This window comes from Schistocerca nitens, chromosome 7, assembly GCF_023898315.1.
Source record: "Schistocerca nitens isolate TAMUIC-IGC-003100 chromosome 7, iqSchNite1.1, whole genome shotgun sequence".
NCBI lineage: Eukaryota > Metazoa > Arthropoda > Insecta > Orthoptera > Acrididae > Schistocerca > Schistocerca nitens.
This window is the reverse complement of record NC_064620.1, coordinates 231,307,064-231,326,155: the sequence shown is the minus strand read 5'-3', so window position 1 is coordinate 231,326,155 and position 19,092 is coordinate 231,307,064. Positions and strand designations below refer to the sequence as shown.

Genomic DNA, 19,092 nt, shown 5'->3' with positions numbered 1-19,092 from the left:
AAATCATGAAATTCTTATCTTTTCAGTTAAGTGGTATGTAATTTCCCAAATTACTGTCAGTGAAAACTTATATAATTTTTTAATAATGAGGCCAAAAGAGGAAAAAAACTGGAGACTAGATTTCTTTGTCACTTCTTGAGATGTCTATTGGAGTGGTTTCTTATATTATGGGACTGTTATATCATGCATGCAAGATACAGATGAAAAAGGAAATTGAAGAAATTCCATTGAAATCATAAAGCAGCAAAAACTTCAACTTACATAATAACTGTGTGTAATTTCTGTGCGAAACAATAAGATAAAAGCAAAATTAAAAAGAAAAACAATGACATTGAAAATCAGGAAAGATTTACTTTAGAGGAATCACTGTCCTTTAAGAATAATTCAACTCTTCTCTGTGTGTCCATCTGTAAAATAATTCAAAAACTTCTCTTAGTACACTTCTTTTCCTACAACCACATATCACATGTGTTACATAATCTGCCCAAATAGCTGTTACATTAAAATTAAATATCAAAATGTTTGCCTATTCCAATTAATTTTAGAAACATAACTGTTAAATAACTTATTGAACCTAGAGAATCATTTACATAAACATTTATCACAAATGTGAAAAATTATTTAAAAGACTGCATTGTTATTAACAGAAGAAACATTATAATGTTCAACATATACATTATCAGTTGCTTACTATGTTCTGAAAAAGAATTGAAGCCAAACCATTCTAAAATGAACACATTATATCTTGGTTTTTATTATATTTACACTGCGAAGAACATCTATATTATCTTATTATTTTGCACGACATTTACTTCAATGTATCACACCTTGTTTGCTTGAGGTTTTCAGCATGTTTTTTGTCCATCTGAAAAATACTCTTAAAAGGTATTATACATATGATCAGTCTCCAACACCAAAAATGCATATAACCATACAACACCCCAACCGTTATCTAATAGCCACAATTATTGAAATTGTATTACTTTTTTTTTCATCGCAGTTCATCAGATAATGGCTTCCTGCATAAAATGCTATAATATATTCTTTTATCAAAGCAGTTGTATACATTCACCTACTTATTTATCATAAATAGTCACTTATAGCGTAACTGCTAATAAAATGGAAGACTTGAGATAATACTGAAGACCTGTACTGGCAATCTGACATTTGCAAAGTAGACTTATATAATTATACAATGGACAAGTTAGAAATCTGTTCTCCTTTTCTCTCTGGTAAGTCTTTTTCAAGGTATGGAGTCAGTCATATTGTATTTCTGCTGGAATAAAAACAAGCAAATAACATGTAGATATATGGAGGTGAATGTGGAGTCACCTTAATTGAAAAGATACAAATTGTTCTGTGGAGCTGTCTTACTGTTTCCCCTTCAAGTAAATTATCTGCACACAATGACAACAGATAAAGAGCTAGTGGCTGATCTATGAAATATGATTTACATCTTTAACTTATCTGCATAGACTTAACTATCTTATTCAGGAAACAAACAGAAATGAGAAAGTATGGTCTATGTAATTAGGAACATGGAATATGGAAAAGAAGAAATATGTCCCTTAGAGCTCAAAATTGAGGTATATATAGTGAGCAAGTGGAGAGAAACACGAAAAAAACGTCCTCATTCAAATTAATATCTCCTGTGAATAACCATGTAAGCACTTAATTTCTGAGTATTGTCCTTCTGCTTCAGCATAAACATATGTTATGGATACTGTAGTTTATTTTGCCATCTATGGCAGACCTTGTAAATTTCTTGACTTAGATGGAAAATAATGTAGAGGTGTTATCGAAAATGTGCTAATGTTGGATTAGTAGTTAAGTAAATTCATAGCTGTGGGAACATGATGTGATATACAATATAAACCAATGCCTCAGCTGCAAGAGACTAACTCTGATGAAAGCTGTCTGCAACAGTATCAAAAGTTCCTCTTCCATTTGCGTAGTGATGCAGTTATATTCACAGAAGAATTTCATTGAATTTAACTCTGGCTGCAAATGTGGTGTTCATAAATTGGAACAATGGATTATATTTTAATTTTGCTCCACAGGAAAAGAAAATGAAATAGTGGGTAACCCGTATATGAAGCATAACCTGTAAAATGCATTATGAAAAATATTAATCACTACTACATTTGCTCTCTTATGTTTTATCAAAATTTCTCCCAGTTTTTTTTTTGTATGCCTTAACAAATTGGGTCGAATGTCTCCACTTCAATGTGATAAGATGCAAAAAGCAACACACAAAATGTGCCACATTCAGCTTACAATATTGTCTCTTCAGTTCTGCTTTCCAAATGTCAGATTCCACAGGTAGCCCAACATATATCTTTATTATTGTCAACAGCACTCAGTGACTCCTGTTTTCAGGCTTTGTATTAAAATTACAACTTGTTAATTAAATACATTAAAATTAGTGCATATACATATTTATATGTATAATATATTATACAATATTTTCGGCAGACCACATTTAGCTGGCTACTGACAGACTCACTACAACTTCAGAATGGCAGGCCTATTTCAAAGGCCTTGATGAGAGCAGAGCCAGAATCATATACTCCAATAATACCAAAGAGGACCCCAAGGAAAATGACAAAGCAGTCATAGGCAACTGTACCCCAGTCCAGCATCGGCCTCTTCAGTTTCAGATGGAAGTAGCACGGCCAGATGAAAGACAACATCGTGCCTGTGAAGCTGCCAATGAAACCCATTAGTATGGCAAAGTGTGGAATGGAGATGGCCATAAGAATAGTGAAGGTGACAACACCAACACGGAAGGCCAAGCCCCAAACCTTGAGCTCACCATCAAGTGCCCAGACGGTCGGGAACAGAGTCTCGGGTCGGCCACGGAAGAAGGCACGTTCCAGGAGCTCACAAGCAGCATAGTATGGCAGTGGGTAAGATAGCACTGCCTTCACCACCAAAAAGAAGTTAACAAAGCCCTTGAAGCCCTGGGAATGTAAGTTATTGGTGATGACCTGCTGCGTATTATTCTGGAAGGTCAGAAAGCACACGTAACCAAACAGGGACTTGAAGATGGCAGCAGCAATATGGCTCCAGTTGAGCATCCAGTTGAACTTGGAGGGGTCTATGAGGTTGCCCTCGAGTGTTGGCAGGAAGATCTGTGACGTGTAACTGAACACGATGACACCCAGGGAGATGGGAAAGTTTTCGAAGTCAATGCTCCACTTGACTTTGGACCATCCCCAGTCTCCGATGTACAGCAGGCAGTAACCGAGGATGACGGCATTGATAACAAGATGGGACATAGTGCACCAGAAGCTGAGCATGGAGACATGGTGCAGTGACTTGAGGAAGCCGAGCGGCACGAGCAGTATGCCGATCAGCATCATCCAGCTACGCGTGTCGATAGCACCCTCCGGAAAGGTGCCCACCATAAGGTCACCGCAGACCACCACATACAGGATGCATGTCATCAGCAGCTCGATGATCTGTGCCACATTGACAGCTCGTGCCCCCCACTTGGGCCCGAAGCACTCACTCGCGATTGAGACGTAGGAGTCCCGCACGCGCACCCCGTCCTCGTACAGGCAGTCCACCAGGATCTTGCCCGTGTAGCAGCAGATATATGCGATGCCTATCATGGCAACAATTGCCCAGTAGCCACCACGGAGCACTGCGAATGGTAGTGACACGATGAACATTCCCTGAAAAATAACATTGTTTTATGGTGATTATGTTCTCCATCATCATTCCAAAATACTTGGTAATGTAGCAAGTTAGTTAAAGGTAAATATTTAAAAGAATAAATATCATTAGCAGAATGTATATAAATTATTGGTACTACTAAGTAAACTATTATGTACTTTTCTCGAGTTCCAAAATTTATTAATATTCTGCTCATTGTACTCAAATGGCATATAACAGAACAAGGGAGAAACACATGTTACTTTAAAATGGTTCAGCTCATATCATACAAATAGGAAACAGAAACTAACAATAAACTGCAGTTATAGTGGGTATACCAGAACTTTCTATTACAATTAGTTAGTTAAGTGTTCTGCATATCATTTGAATGATTCTTTTGTTGGAATGATGTAGAATGAGTCAGTTTACAGGGTATGTATATGTGATTAGTATTAACATTAATGTACATATAATTTTTTAAGTCCATGGGATAGAAGGCACTATCCAGGAGAAATGACTATAGGTTAGATTTAAAACTTACTTTGTTACCTGTCAGACATTTTATGGTACTGGGCAAATCATCAAAACTTTTTGTTGGTGTATATTGAACTCTTTCTGAGCCACTGACAGTTTTGGTAATGGATAAGAAATGTTATTTTTTCCTCTTGTGTTGTAGGTATGGACATATGTATGATGAATTTCCTTTGCAAACATTTGTACCATGATGGTTCGCCTGCCCAGCTAGCCGTGCAGTCTAACACACTGCTTCCTGAGCAGGGAGACATGCCAGTCCCCGGCACGAATCCACCTGGTGGATTAGTGTCGAGGTCCAGTGTGTTGGCCAGCCTGTGGATGGCTTTTTAAGGTGGTTTTCCATCTCCATCAGAGAATGTGGGCTGGTTCCCCTTATTCTGCCTCAGTTCCACTATGTCAGCAATAGCTGTGCAAACACTGTCTCCACGTATGCCTACACCGTCATTACTATACCATTCAAACATTGGGGTTACACTCATCTGGAATGAGATGTTCCTAGGGGTGGGGGGGGGGGGGGAGGGGGAGGCATCCACTGGGGCCAAACCTCACAATAACCCTGGGTTCAGTGTGGGGCGGCAGCGGGGTGAGTGGAATGCTGTAGCCTGTTTTGGGGTTGTGTACCACAACACCTTGGCAAACAATTTGATGAAATGAGATTCACTGATGCACTTAAAAGAAGATTACCAGAAATGTTGTGGTGGGATTTAATACATGGACCTGACGATTGTCTTGAACAATTTTTACGCTATGATGACACGCTAGACATGGCAGTAGGAAGAAGTATGTACCACAATAATTGGAATGATAGAACTCACAATGGGAATAATTATAGAAATGGAGATAATGGTAACTTCTACCAGGATCAAAGTGTAAATAGAGAGAGAAATTTTGAACATCAGTGGGATGGGAATAATGGGGATAACCATTGGCGTTTTGGTAGAAGAAACGGCAGTTCACCTCAATGAAGGTCCACAGTTTTGAGGCAAGGAAACACAACAAGCACAGGACCTCCAAGTTATATTTGCAATTAGACAGTAATAACAGTGTTAATGATATGGCTCATGTATCTAAAACTGAACAGAAGGAATATCAGATTTCTCATTTATGTTTTGATCAAAAGTTTTGGGATACTATGTTTAATTATGGTGATGTAGGTACTAATCACAAAACAGAATGTGATAAGAGTGAATTTTGTTGTAGTATGTACTAATGATTTCTTCTCTTGGTCGGAAAACAGTGCCATTGATTTGTGTAAGGCAGGCGATGACTGTATTGGATCTGAACTAGGTGATATTTTTGATGCAGATGTGAATGAGAGCTGTGAAATAACTGATGTTGGTAACTCAGAGACTGGTAGCTTATTGCAAATGAATGTAGGTGAGGTAAGTGACTTTGATGGAGATGAGACTTTTATTTTTTATTTTTTTTTTTTTATTTACAAGGGCGGTTCAGAAAGTAACCTCCGATTGGTCACAGTGCGGGTTGTGGGGGGAGTGAACATCGTACCTGCGCTAGTTTAGTTTTTGTGGCAGTTTGAAATGTGTGCTGCAATAGAAAACCCCGCCAAATGTGAAGTGCGTGCTGTCATAAGGTTTTTTACAGCCAAAGGATATTCTGCAGCAGCTATTCATCGTGAGCTTTGTGCCGTGTACGGACCAAGAGTTATGAGTGAAGGAGTTGTCCATGAATGGGTACGTTTATTTAAAAGTGGACGAGAAAACGTTCATGATGAAGAGAGGAGTGGTAGACCATCATTGGTGACTGACGAACTCGTTCAGACAGTTGATGCAAAAGTTCGTGAAAATTGACGTTTCTCAATGTCGGAGTTGTCTACTGGTTTTCCACAGATTTCTAAGACTCTCTTGTACGAGATAGTGACAGCAAGATTGGGTTACCGTAAGTTCTGTGCGCGATGGATGCCCAAAATTCTTACCGACCACCACAAAACTCAAAGAATGGCCTCTGCATTAGACTTTCTGTCACGTTATGAGGGCGAAGGAGAACCATTGTTAAACAGAATCGTGACCGGTGACGAAACCTGGATTAAGTACGTGAACCCTGAGACAAAAGAACAATCAAAGATGTGGGCACATTCAAATTCGCCTACCAAACCAAGAAAAGCCTTGCAAGATTTTTCTGCCAGAAAACTGATGGCAACAGTGTTTTGGGATGCCAAAGGGGTGTTGTTGGTTGAATTCATGGAACGTGGTACGACCATTAATCAAGACGTGTAATGTGAAACAATAAAAAAGTTACGACAGGCTATACAGAACAAACGCCGTGGTATGCTGACTTCCGGTATCGTTTGTTTGCACGATAACGCCCGTCCTCACTCTGCTCGCAGAACAACGGCCCTTCTTGAGTCCTTCAAGTGGGATGTTATCAACCATCCACCTTACAGCCCAGACCTGGCGCCAAGTGATTATCACCTCTTCATGCATTTGAAGAAATGGCTCGGGTCACAGCGGTTTGATGACGACGAAGAGCTCAAAGATGCGGTCACAGGCTGGCTCCAGGCACAAGCGGGTGATTTTTATGCAGAAGGAATTTCAAAGCTTGTGAAGAGATACGATAAGTGCCTCAATCGCTATGGAGACTATGTAGAAAAATAGTGCAAAGATGTAATTGTAAGATGTATATATTAAAATATTTTTATTTAACTTGGTGTATTTTTTTAAATCAACCGGAGGTTACTTTCTGAACGGCCCTCGTATTTATTTATTCATCCATGGAACAATAAATATTGTATGGATGTCGTCAGATTACAACACATGAGCACACATTTACATTTACAATTAAACAGGTTTCTCATATTTTGTGTAGTTTTTATAACTAGTCATACACATATTTATAATTACATAATATTTTGGTGATAATGTCATATGTTGCTAATAATCTACATCTATGTTAAATATTCTTTTATAGTATAACAACTTTTACTTACTAAAAAGGTTTTAAGCTTTTGTCTGAAAGTTAGGGGCTCATTTATTTCTTTAATTTCTTGTGGTAATTTGTTGTACAGTTTTATCCCATTGTAAAATATACTTTTTTGTGTCTTTGCCTTGTTCTTTCTATCTAGATGGAGGTGGTGACAAGCTCTTGTTTCATGGTCGTGTATTAGGCTGTTTGTGTTGTACATGTTGAGATTTTTCTTAATGAACATTATGTTCTGAAAGATATACTCACAAGAAACAGTTAGAATTCCTAGCTTTCTAAATAATTCTAGACAGTGGGCCCTGTTGTTGCTATTTGTTATTATCCTTATGGCTCTTTTTAGTACTTTGAACACAGTTTGTATGTTACTGGCACTTGTTCCCCAAAACATGATCCCATAGCTGAGGACTGAGTGTAGATATCCGTAATATGTTATTTTAAGACAGGTATTATTGCATACCGGTGCAAGGATTCTAAGAGCATAGCATGCTGTGGATAATTTCTTTGCCAAAATGTTGACATGGTTTGTCCATTTCAGTTGGCTGTCTACATTCATCCCTAAGAATTTGGTACTTGTTACACATTCTAATTCATTATTATTAACTTTTATTCTAGTGGCATTGTGTTTTTTGTTCTATTGGAAGTTAATATAGTTAGTTTTCTTTACATTTAGGGTTACTTTATTTTTTAATGACCAGTTGTGGACATCATTGAGAGCCTCGTTTGCTCTTTCTGACAGTTGTGTTGGATTTTCATCTGTTATTACTATGTTGTTGTCATCAGCAAAAAGTATTTTTTCGCCATGTCTGATACTTTGTGGGAAGTCGTTAATGTATATAAGAAACAATATTGGGCCTAATACACTTCCCTAGTAATGTTTCCGATGAAGTAATTTTAGAGAAATATGATGATGATGAGTATCAGGTATTTGTGGCATTTAAGAATAAGGAAGTTTCAGAGTTATCTTTGAATGATGTGGACAATACAGGTAAAGTAAGTGACATATGTAATATTGTAAATGTGAGTCGTGGAATACCAGTCCAGTCAAAACAGTTTTTCATTAATGTCATGCACAGTAAAGATCCAAACAGTAAAGGTGAGTTACCTGTGAGCCTAGAGAATAAAGGTGAAAACTTTTTGAAGTTTGTTTGGGACCAGATTGATGATAACATACATAAATGTGTATTCTGGAATAAGGTAGCTATGGTTAGTCAGAATTTGTATCAAATTGGTGGAATGAAGTGAAAGAAGATCTAAGAAGGAAGGGTAATTTTGACAGTAATATATTTTGTGTTCCTTATGTAACAAGTGATATTTGTTGTGCCATGGTATCCATTCATTGTGTTCAATCTTTACCTGATAACATGAGTAAACGAAGTTGTGCTATGATACCAGTAAAGTTGATAAAACCAAGTAAAGACAGTGTGGATGTAGCATTTGATGAACTTGAAAGTGATCTTTTGCCTGAAGTATTGGACAACGGAGGAGATGATTCAGATTTTGGGTGTCTTTACATTAAGATTAAGAGTGATCAGTGGGAAGGTAACTATTTGACTGATACAGGAAGCCTGATTTGTGGTATATGTGAACAATTTAGAGACAAGATCAAGTATAGTAAGAATTTTTTGGAAATGTCCATCGTACGTATAAAGATAAGAGGAGCTACCGGTAAGCAAAGCAAATTGGTAAAATGTCAAGTACTGCTAACTTTTAGTATAGAAGACAAGACCTTCGAACATGGCTGCATAATGATCCCTAGTCTGGAAGAAAATATACATTATGTTTGCAGATTTATACGACTATATAATTGTTTTTTTGTTTGTCAGGAATATAGTATGTAAGATCGTGTGATTTCTAAAGTTCTGTCTTATCTATTGACTGAGTTTAATTCTATGATACACTATGTTTGGAGGTTAATACAACTATACAAATTGTTTTGCAATAGATTTGTGCTTTATCACCTTACTAGTTCATTTTTTCATTGCATTTAACTCTGTTTATTAAAGTTTAATATGTGAACAATTTTTAATTATATCTTGTGTAAAGCCTATATACTTGCTTTTGCAATATAAATCGGGAGAGCATATGCCGTGTGATGTGAGGAAGGTATTGAACAGCATATTTAGTACACAAAATAATGTTTCAGGATTTGATGTGAATGCTAGACAAGAAGCTACCTATCCATTGGACTATGTGATGAGAAATTTAGCGAGGAAACTTAAATATGTGGATGGATCCACTTCCACACTGCTGTATGGCTGTACCGTGCTGATCCAGTCAGCTTACAAGAGATCATGGGTGCTGGGTAATGTACTCAGGCATCTGTCAACTACAGAACTAGGGTTCAGAAAAGACCCTTTTTTAGGGTAGGGAGGACAGAAATAAACCAAGTTTTAAGGGAGGTTAGGATTGAGACAAACCTTCAGTTTGAGAAAGAAACCAAAAAACATAATTCTAGCTTATTACATCAGCATAAACAGCTATTGGTTAAGAATTTGCAACAATCAGCAGATATTTCAACTCTACCCAATTTTAACTCAGTCAATGTGAAATGTCAGCTATCTTTATTGCATCAAAATACTTGAGGACTGAGAAATAAAATTAATGACTTAATTATCTGCGTAGATGAATTAGAGTCCTCAAACCCAGCTGACAACATTTGCCTCTCTGAACATCATGTGACCACTGGTACAGAACTTACAGGATTTAGGTTAGCATCTCACTTGTGTAGAGCAGAAATGGAGAAAGGGGGAGTTGCCACATTCATCAGGAACTGTCATAAGTTTAAGAACGTAGACATTCATGTATTTTGCCTAGAACAGCATGTAAAAGATTGTGCAACAGAAGTAGAATTTCACAAAAAATCCTTCATAGTATTAAGTGTATATTGAGCACCTGCAGGTAACTTTAATCTATTCATAAACCACCATGAAGCTGTACTGGCCCATTTAACAACCAAAAACAAAGAAATAGTGGTTACTGGTGATTTCAATGTAGATTTCCTTAAAGACTCTCCCAATAAGAACTTATTTGAGTTAGTAACACTATCATTCAACCTAATTCCCACTGTAAAGTTCCCCACTAGGGTAGCCAACTGCTCACAAACAGCCATTGATAATATCTTTATAGAAAAGTCCAAAGAACAAAATTATATTACAAAACCAATAGTCAATGGCCTCTCAGACCATGACATGCAGTTCCTTCCGTTAAATGTTAATACTGAACAGGATATAAGATCTGTTAAATCTGGGCTCAAGAGGGTAATCAATAAGCAAAAAATTGATTATTTTAGGACACTCCTCAGAGACATGATGTTTACAGTGCTCATGGCATGAATGAAAAATATAACACTTTTGCTAATGAAGTGCTTATCTTATCTGAACACTGTTTTCCCCCAAAACTAACCAAGGTTAGAGAAAAGTATACAAAAAAGCCATGGATTACTCAACGAATAGGGGTATCTTGTAAAGCAAAAAGAAAACTGTATCTGTCAATTGGAAACAGTTCTGATGTTGATGCTATAGCATATTTCAAGAAACACTGCAAAATATTAAAGAGTGTAATACGGACATCAAAGCAAATATATTACAAGGAAAAGATAGTCATATCAGATAACAAAATAAAGACAATATGAGATATAGTGAAGGAGAAGACTAGTAGAACCAGACATGAAGAGGGACAAATAGCATTAAGAGTAAATTATACATTGGTGACAGATGTGTATAGTGTTGCAGAACTTTTTAACAAACATTTTATAACTGTTACTGAAAAGATGGGGTTGTCAGGTTCTGTAAATGCTGTTACAGAATACCTCAGACCAGACATTTCAAGTAACTTCCATAATATGAATTTGACCCTCACTACCCCAGCAGAAATAATGTCCATCATAAAGTCTTTAAAATCAAAAACATCTAGTGGGTATGATGAAATATCAACAAAGTTAATTAAAGAATGTGATTCTGAGTTAAGTAACATATTAAGCATCTGTGTAACCAGTCACTTATCAGTGGAATATTTCCTGAATGGTTGAAATATGCTGAAGTTAAGACACTGTTTAAGAAGGGAGATAAAGAAATAGCATCAAATTTGCGTCCAGTTTCACTTTTGCCATCATTCTCAAAAATTTTGGAAAAGGTAATGTACAATTGGCTTTATAACCATCTTATCATAAATAACATACTGTCAAAGTCGCAGTTCGGATTTCTAAAGGGTTCTGATATTGAGAAGCGTAAGTGAAAATGTACTTAATTCATTGCAGGCAACTGATATATTTTGTGATCTGTCAAAGGCATTTGACTGTGTAAATCACAATATCCTCTTAAGTAAATTAGAATATTATGATGTAACAGGAAATGCTGCAAAATGGTTCAAATCTTATATCTCTGGCAGGAAACAAAAGTTGTTATTAGGAAAGAGACATGTATTAAGCAATCAGGCATCATCCAATGGGGAACTAATTACATGTGGGGTCCCACAAGGTTTCATGTTAGGGCCCTTACTTTTTCTTGTGTGTGTCAATGACCTTTCATCAGTAACATTACCAGATGCCAAGTTCGTTTTGTTTGCCAATGATACAAACATTGCAATAAATAGCAAATCAAGTGTAGTCTTACAAAGATCAGCTAATAAAATATTTGTGGACATTAATCACTGGTTCCTCGCCAATTCTTTGTCACTAAACTTTGAAAAAACACACTACATGCAGTTCAGAACCTGTAAGCGGTGTTGCAAGAGTATATGACTAACATACGATGACAAGCAGATAGAAAAAGTGGACTGTTAAATTCTTAGGATTACAGATTGATAATAAATTCAACTGGGAGTAGCACACCACAGAACTGCTGAAGTGTCTTAACAAATCTTTATTTTCAATGCAAATTGTGTCAGACATAGGGGATATAAGAACGAAAAAGCTGGCATACTATGCTTAGTTTCATTCCGTAATGTCAATGGGATTATTTTTTGGGGTCATTCATCAAGCCAAACTAAAGTTTTCCAGGCACAAAAATGTTCAATAAGAGTTATATGTGGTGTGAACTCAAGAACATCCTGCAGAAGCCTGTGTTGGGAGCTAGGGATACTAACTACTGCCTCCCAATCTATTTATTCCTTAATGAAATTTGCCATTAAAAAATATCACTTTTTCAAACCAATAGCTCAATTCATGGAATAAATACTAGAAATAAGAATAATCTACACAAGGATTTAAAGTAACTAACTCTTGTTCAAAAAAGTTTGTATTATTCAGGAACACACATTTTCAATAACTTGCCGGCAGCCATAAAAAGCTTAACAACCAATGAAATCCAGTTTAAGAGAAGCCTACCTAAAGGATTTATTGGTGGCCAACTCTTCTACTTCACTGATGAATTTCTCAGTAGAACCAACTTATTTGTATATATATACACAAATCAGTACAATCTAACTTCTGCATCAGTTCAGTGCAATAACATGTTCGTAGTAAATAAGTGTGTGTGTGTGTGTGTAAGTACAAACTAACTTCTGCACCATTTCAGTGCAGTAATGTGTTCATTGCAAATATGTATTGTAGTAGTTCTGTTATATCTTTATTACATTATAAATTAAAAAAAACTTTTTTTTCTAAATTTTAAATTCAGTGCATTAATGCGATCTTAGTAAATGAATATTTGTAAAATGATTCCTTGATATAGTGTTCATTAAAAAAATGATGATCATTCCACTTAGGACCTGTGGAAGGTACATTAGCTTATTTGTTTCAATTGTAAACATTTGACATGTATTATTGTTTTTCTGACATGTTCTACATCCTGGAGGACATCTTCACTACGGATCAATTGGAATGTAAGTAAATCTAATCTAATCGAATCATGAATGTTGTGACTGAGATTTGTAAATTATTAGCCAAGAAATCATCCTATATTAAGAATTCATGAAACTGTTTGTTTAGAAAAACAGTTACTGGTATGGACAGTGTTAATCAACATAAATGTATGTTTTTTCAAGTATGGGGATTCTTCCCAATACATTCTGCAATTTTTTATCAATTGTAAATGAATCTTCTAGGCCACTACGTACTATGTTTGTATGAACAATTAGCAAATAGTGTGGAAGACATTTACTAGTATAGACAGTATAACAAGATGCACACATGTCTGATTTCATACACTAATTTTGGTCCTCAAGCTACTCAATTATGTCATCATTCAAAGCTTTTTATGATTCTGATTACCTGTATTTATCCTGAGTACTAAAATATTGTATCTCATTGGAACTAGAGTCTGCTTGTGTCTGTATGTGTGGATGGATATGTGTGTGTGTGCGAGTGTATACCCGTCCTTTTTTCCCCCTAAGGTAAGTCTTTCCGCTCCCGGGATTGGAATGACTCCTTATCCTCTCCCTTAAAACCCACATCCTTTCGTATTTCCCTCTCCTTCCCCTCTTTCCTGACGAGGCAACAGTTTGTTGCGAAAGCTTGAATTTTGTGTGTATATTTGTGTTTGTTTGTGTGTCTATCGACCTGCCAGCGCTTTTGTTTGGTAAGTCTCATCATCTTTCATTTTATATATATATATATATATATATATATATATATATATATATATATATATATATATATATATATAAGCAAAGATGATGTGACTTACCAAATGAAAGTGCTGGCAGGTCGACAGACACACAAACGAACACAAACATACACACAAAATTCAAGCTTTCGCAACAAACTGTTGCCTCATCAGGAAAGAGGGAAGGAGAGGGAAAGACGAAAGGATGTGGGTTTTAAGGGAGAAGGTAAGGAGTCATTCCAATCCCGGGAGCGGAAAGACTTACCTTAGGGGGAAAAAAGGACGGGTATACACTCGCACACACACACACATATCCATCCACACATATATATATATATATATATATATATATATATATATATATATACACTCAGATTCCTAACTCCTTCTACTCACTAATGTTAATTACTGATGATTATGTTATTTACAAGTACATGCAATGTAATTACTGTTCAACTATGCCAAAGACATATTTGTTTGGTAATGTAAACACAGTCACATTTTCAATACTTACATAATTTCAAACAAAACTAAAAACACTACATTAATCCATCCAGTGTTAAACTATCCCATAAATGTTAGCATTTAAAATAATTACATAAAAAATAATGTAATGTTAATTGCAACTAAGTGTTTGCAAACTGAGTTTTCCAAAATCTGTATTGAAAACTAAATTTCAATAAAATTCTTCTTATATCACAAACATTTTCTGCTGATTTTTAACGCTTATCTTTGAACCAAAACTTTTGTGAACTTGTAACATTAGTTATAAGGTTATTTGTGTAAACATTTTAACAATACCTTGTAAATTTTTATTATTACATCTTTACACTAACTCAGATGGCTGCGTCTGCATCTGAGCTTATTTCTTAGTCTGAAGTAGTCTTTGACTATCTGTAAGTCCAGTTTCATAAAAGCTTGCTGAAAATTATTTGGAGCTGATCACACCAAAGACAAAATAAGAAGTTTTGAATATATCTTTCCTTTATTGGAACACTAACATTTTGCCCATTTGTAAAAACCCAGGCTATTGGAAGATACATCACGCAGATATTCATATACAATGTTGATGAGGGAATGGACAAATAAGATAAGTAAAAATCTTACAACTCTGTTTCATTCAACAACCACAGTTACAGAATTTTCAAGCAGTACTAAGCAGATAAAAATAATATTTTGATCAATACTTATGGAAGTAGAATGGTTCCAAAATGAATCACAGACAAGATCAATTGTAAAGTGTTGTTCCAGTGTCTGCAGTGCTTATCAAATAGTCACAACAATATAGTGTAGGTCCAAAGAATTCAGAGATGTGCTGTTAGAATGGTATTAGGTCGAGCTGCTACTGCTCTGCCCTCTTACACTTTTTGACAACTGCCCTCCTGAGATCATGCAGCATGTGAGGAGGGTTTCTGTGATGACACACTGCAAGTCTCAACTGGTCTCAGGAGCACTGAATCGGGTTCACATCATCAGCTACTGCAACCTACTGCATTTTGTTGGTTCCTGTCTCCCAGAGGAAGATACTAACGGAATGGGTGCTGTATGATCATTCATTATCACCTTGAGAGACGAACATATCATCAAAATGCTGGCTGAAGGTCTAAACTGCAGGTTGGAGGGTCTTATCCCAATAGTGTACAGCCCTCAAGTTGTCCTCATGAGTGATGGGAGGCATTCGACACCAATGTGTGATGTTGGCCCAAAACATGATTGCCTGCTGAACATGTGAGACAGCACACCTAACATGAAGATTGGCATGTAGCCACCACTACAGCCTTGTATAATGCTCATCAGCCATCAGGCAAACCCTACACTCATCGGAGAAGAGAACATGATGCCATTCTGCAGATCTCATTCCAGATCTTCCCTTGCCCACCTTTCTCGCACAAAAAAGTGCTGCTGTGATTGTACCGTTACTCGTGGTGGACACCTAGTGTTTAAATTGATTGCATTGGAGGTGGTTGCATACTGTCTGGGCTGTAACGGCTGCCAGAGTTGCCCCCCCAAAAATCATACTACAGTTCTGTTACAGTCTCCTCAGGGCACCTACAAAGGCACAATTTATAGGCATAAGTCAACAGCTGCTATTGTTGACCATAGGAGATCATTAATGAACATATCTTAAATATTTTTTGTCTTGCAATAGCAGTCGAATCTTTGAATGACATCACTGTGGTGTACATCAACTTCGCAGGCAACGTCCCGTACCAGCAACTCTTCTTGCCATAAAGTGACATTGTGCACATGGTTTAAGCTCAAATGGACCATTCAAGGAATATTTGCAAACTGGAGCAGCAGTCTACACAAGCCTCACCAACCCATTTAAAACCTTAGATATTGAGTGCTGTACTGAACTGCATTACACAGGTGGCTGCATGCAATGATTCCCTGTGGTCAGTAGGCTGCTGTGAAAGAGATTTCCTATGAAACAATAAACACAAACAATCATGAGTATTCGAGGAACAACAGCACTCTCGCCAGGTGACAGTCTGCAGTGTGACAGTCAGTTTATTCCACAGTGGGTTGCGGCCTGCAACAATTCTCAAGTGGTTCTGAAGTGCTTTAGCAAGGGTTGTTCGGAGAGCATTGGAATGACACGTGGACTTCTAGGAGAGACACAAAGACAAACAAATCTATTAGGGGAACAGACTAGAGTGGTAAATGAAATTATGATCACAGTGAAAGTGAAGTGAAGAGTGGTGGCATATGTAACTGGGTAAACGGATCATGAATGGACCTATGTCTGCATCTACATATAGAGGGTGTTTCAAAGTCTTTGCATCAAACATCTAGGAGTGATAGACCACGTCATGGGGAACAATATTTATTAGAAGCAAAATGATTGCTGAAGATAGAGGGGTTCTTTTATTGAATTCGCTGGTCCTGTGGCGACAAGATTTCACCAAACTAACAGGTTCTACTAACTAAACATTGTGCATCTGCATACCACTTGCCCCAGTAAACTGATGGAGTGATTTTTATCAGAGAACCTTAAGATTTAATATTTCTAAGTGGAGGAGGATATTGTAGAAGCGAATGAGTAACTTTACTTTTGCTCTTTCACTTAGAAGTGTTTTTAACTCACTTCTTTTGTGGATGAATTACTTTTACTAAAGATTCGTCCAATGAATCTCAGCCTAGCACCTGTTTTTCCTACAGTTAGTTTTGTGTAGTAAATCCAAAAATGTCACTCAGGACAGTTACGTCTAGATAGGAAGGCCGTTCCCAAATTCTAGAAGTTAAAGAAAGATCAAGATGATGAGCTAATGGAAGATAAGCAGATGGAGAGATTGCACCAGGAACGGGGATGGGTACAGCTCAAATCTGTAAAGAGACCACTGGACGACTTTATCCACCAATGGGTGTCAAATAACACTGATGATGAGAGCACCCAAAACTGACTGACACTATTCCTGCTTCATGCTAATCGTAGTATTCTCATGAATGGAACTGAGATGGATTTATCCTCACCATGAGGCCACACGGTGAATGTTTCTTATGAATGTGAGACTGAAGTGTCTCGTTTATTTGTTGTGTGTCATGCAGGGAAACTTCAGAATTCGTTCTCCCACGCTGATTTCTTTTTTAGCTCAGTAGACACAATATCACCACAGTCTAACATATGTTAGACTTTGATATCACTATCAGCACCAAAGAAAATGCTTCTACAATTTCAGTTACAAAAATCGGATCGCTTAGCTACATTTGTGCAGCAAAATATTTTGAAATATTTTGCTTTTCGGAAGCTGAAAGACTACATTATTATACTTTTCAGCAGCCTGGAAGTAGAGCCATTGCGGTAATATTAAGAAGACAAAGGGTGCAGCCGAAAACGGATGCAAGTCTCGTCATTACAAAGAACGAGAAAAACAATGGAAAGGCTCTGGAGACAGGCGACAGAAACAAAAAGAACTTCGCAAATGTGTACATTTATTGAAACGGCGCGCCAGCAAGCATTGTCTAGGGAATAATGCGAATCGACCCCTCGGACTTGGCTTTCCAGCAGAAGACGTGGACTTGGCTGAAGGCAAGGGAGGGGAAGTGCAGTACAGAGCAAGCTGCATACATACCCGTGTAATGGCTGCGATTTCACCGCACAAGTTAGTGCAGCTCTTGAGATAGGGGATACCTGTTGGTGAAGAAGGGGACTCAAAGCTCCGTCCAGCCGTTTATGTTCTTCGTGACTTGTCTGTAGTGCTCGAGATGTATGCCTGTATAGTTCGTAAAAAAAAAAAAAAATAAATAAATAAATAAATAAAAACATCTCGGCCGAAATATTGCCCAATGCAAATTATGCTCTGTGTGACTGTGTGTGATTATCTCGCCTTAAGTTCCATCCCTGCGCAAATCCAGTTATTTTGAAGGACGAGAGACTGGATTTTATAGCCGCGTTAACATCAGATTTAATAACAGAGTGCAATTAAGGACATTTTAATAGCTGTGTTTGCTGGTGGCATAAGCATACTAATCAAGGGTTAAAGTGCAACCATACCTGGCACAGCTTAGAGACGTGCTGCACAGGCCAATATCTGGTTCACAGCAACTAATTTTTAACATACTATTTTCTTGCCTCGCCTGTGTGCTTGTCTTGTTCGCCACTGTAAATTCCACTTTCAGTTTATGGTATCTAGGGGGCGGGACGTAACTCTGGTCTGGAGGCAGGGGATGAATGGGGTGTAACCAGTGCTGGCACCCGGGAAAACGACAAACGGTCATCGCGGAGCTCGGTGCAGTATTCTGCTGGGGAGTCACCATCAACATGGCCTCGCCCTGTGATTCTTGAGTCACTTTGGAAGGGTTCTGGAACTAAACCAGAGTGTCGAGGACAACCTGACAGTAGAAACTATAGCCATCACAGAGGCAGTCACTAAACACCACAAGTCAATTCGAAAGTCAGAGAGAGTATTACGTTTACACTGGGTGTGCTAATTCTTTAGGGTCACAATTACATGTGCACAATAGGAGGTCCTTTGAAACAGGCAAGCACAGTTGGAAATGAATATGTCAAGAGACATGGGGCCTTGAACGAACAAGTGGTGCCTGTTGGTCAGCCACTTAGTGTTCCAACAGCCTGCCACATCGACGTTAGTGGAGCTAGCTAGACAGACAATACGCAACTGTGTGTCATGTGTCCAAGGTGGACTTTGCCAATGTTTGTAGTCCATGACTGGTTGTCGAACATGGATAATTACTTGTCACACGAAATTACAGACTAATGTGTGGTGTAGCAGGAAATCAAATAAAAGTACCAAAAACAAAACAAAGAAAAGAAAATCTCAACACATATCACCTACCTTGAAGAAATCTATCGCCGTTGACAGAATCTTATGGGAAATGGAATCCTTCAAGCCATAGACCAGTGGCTAACACACTCTAGCAACAATAGTTCACACAGTAGAATTTGACGAGATGGCAA

At 37.5% G+C, this 19,092-nt stretch overlaps 1 protein-coding gene across 1 annotated transcript in view; it reads right to left on the bottom strand.

Annotated features, from left to right (window-relative positions):
- Positions 1 to 2,431: 2,431 nt before the first annotated feature.
- LOC126195121 (vesicular inhibitory amino acid transporter) overlaps positions 2,432 to 19,092 on the bottom strand; it is a 97,336-nt gene continuing 80,675 nt past the window's right edge. The window contains exon 2 of the mRNA XM_049933611.1: positions 2,432 to 3,680. Coding sequence (XP_049789568.1) covers positions 2,514 to 3,680 — 1,167 coding nt within the window. The 3' untranslated portion in view covers positions 2,432 to 2,513. The remainder of the gene's footprint in view (positions 3,681 to 19,092) is intronic.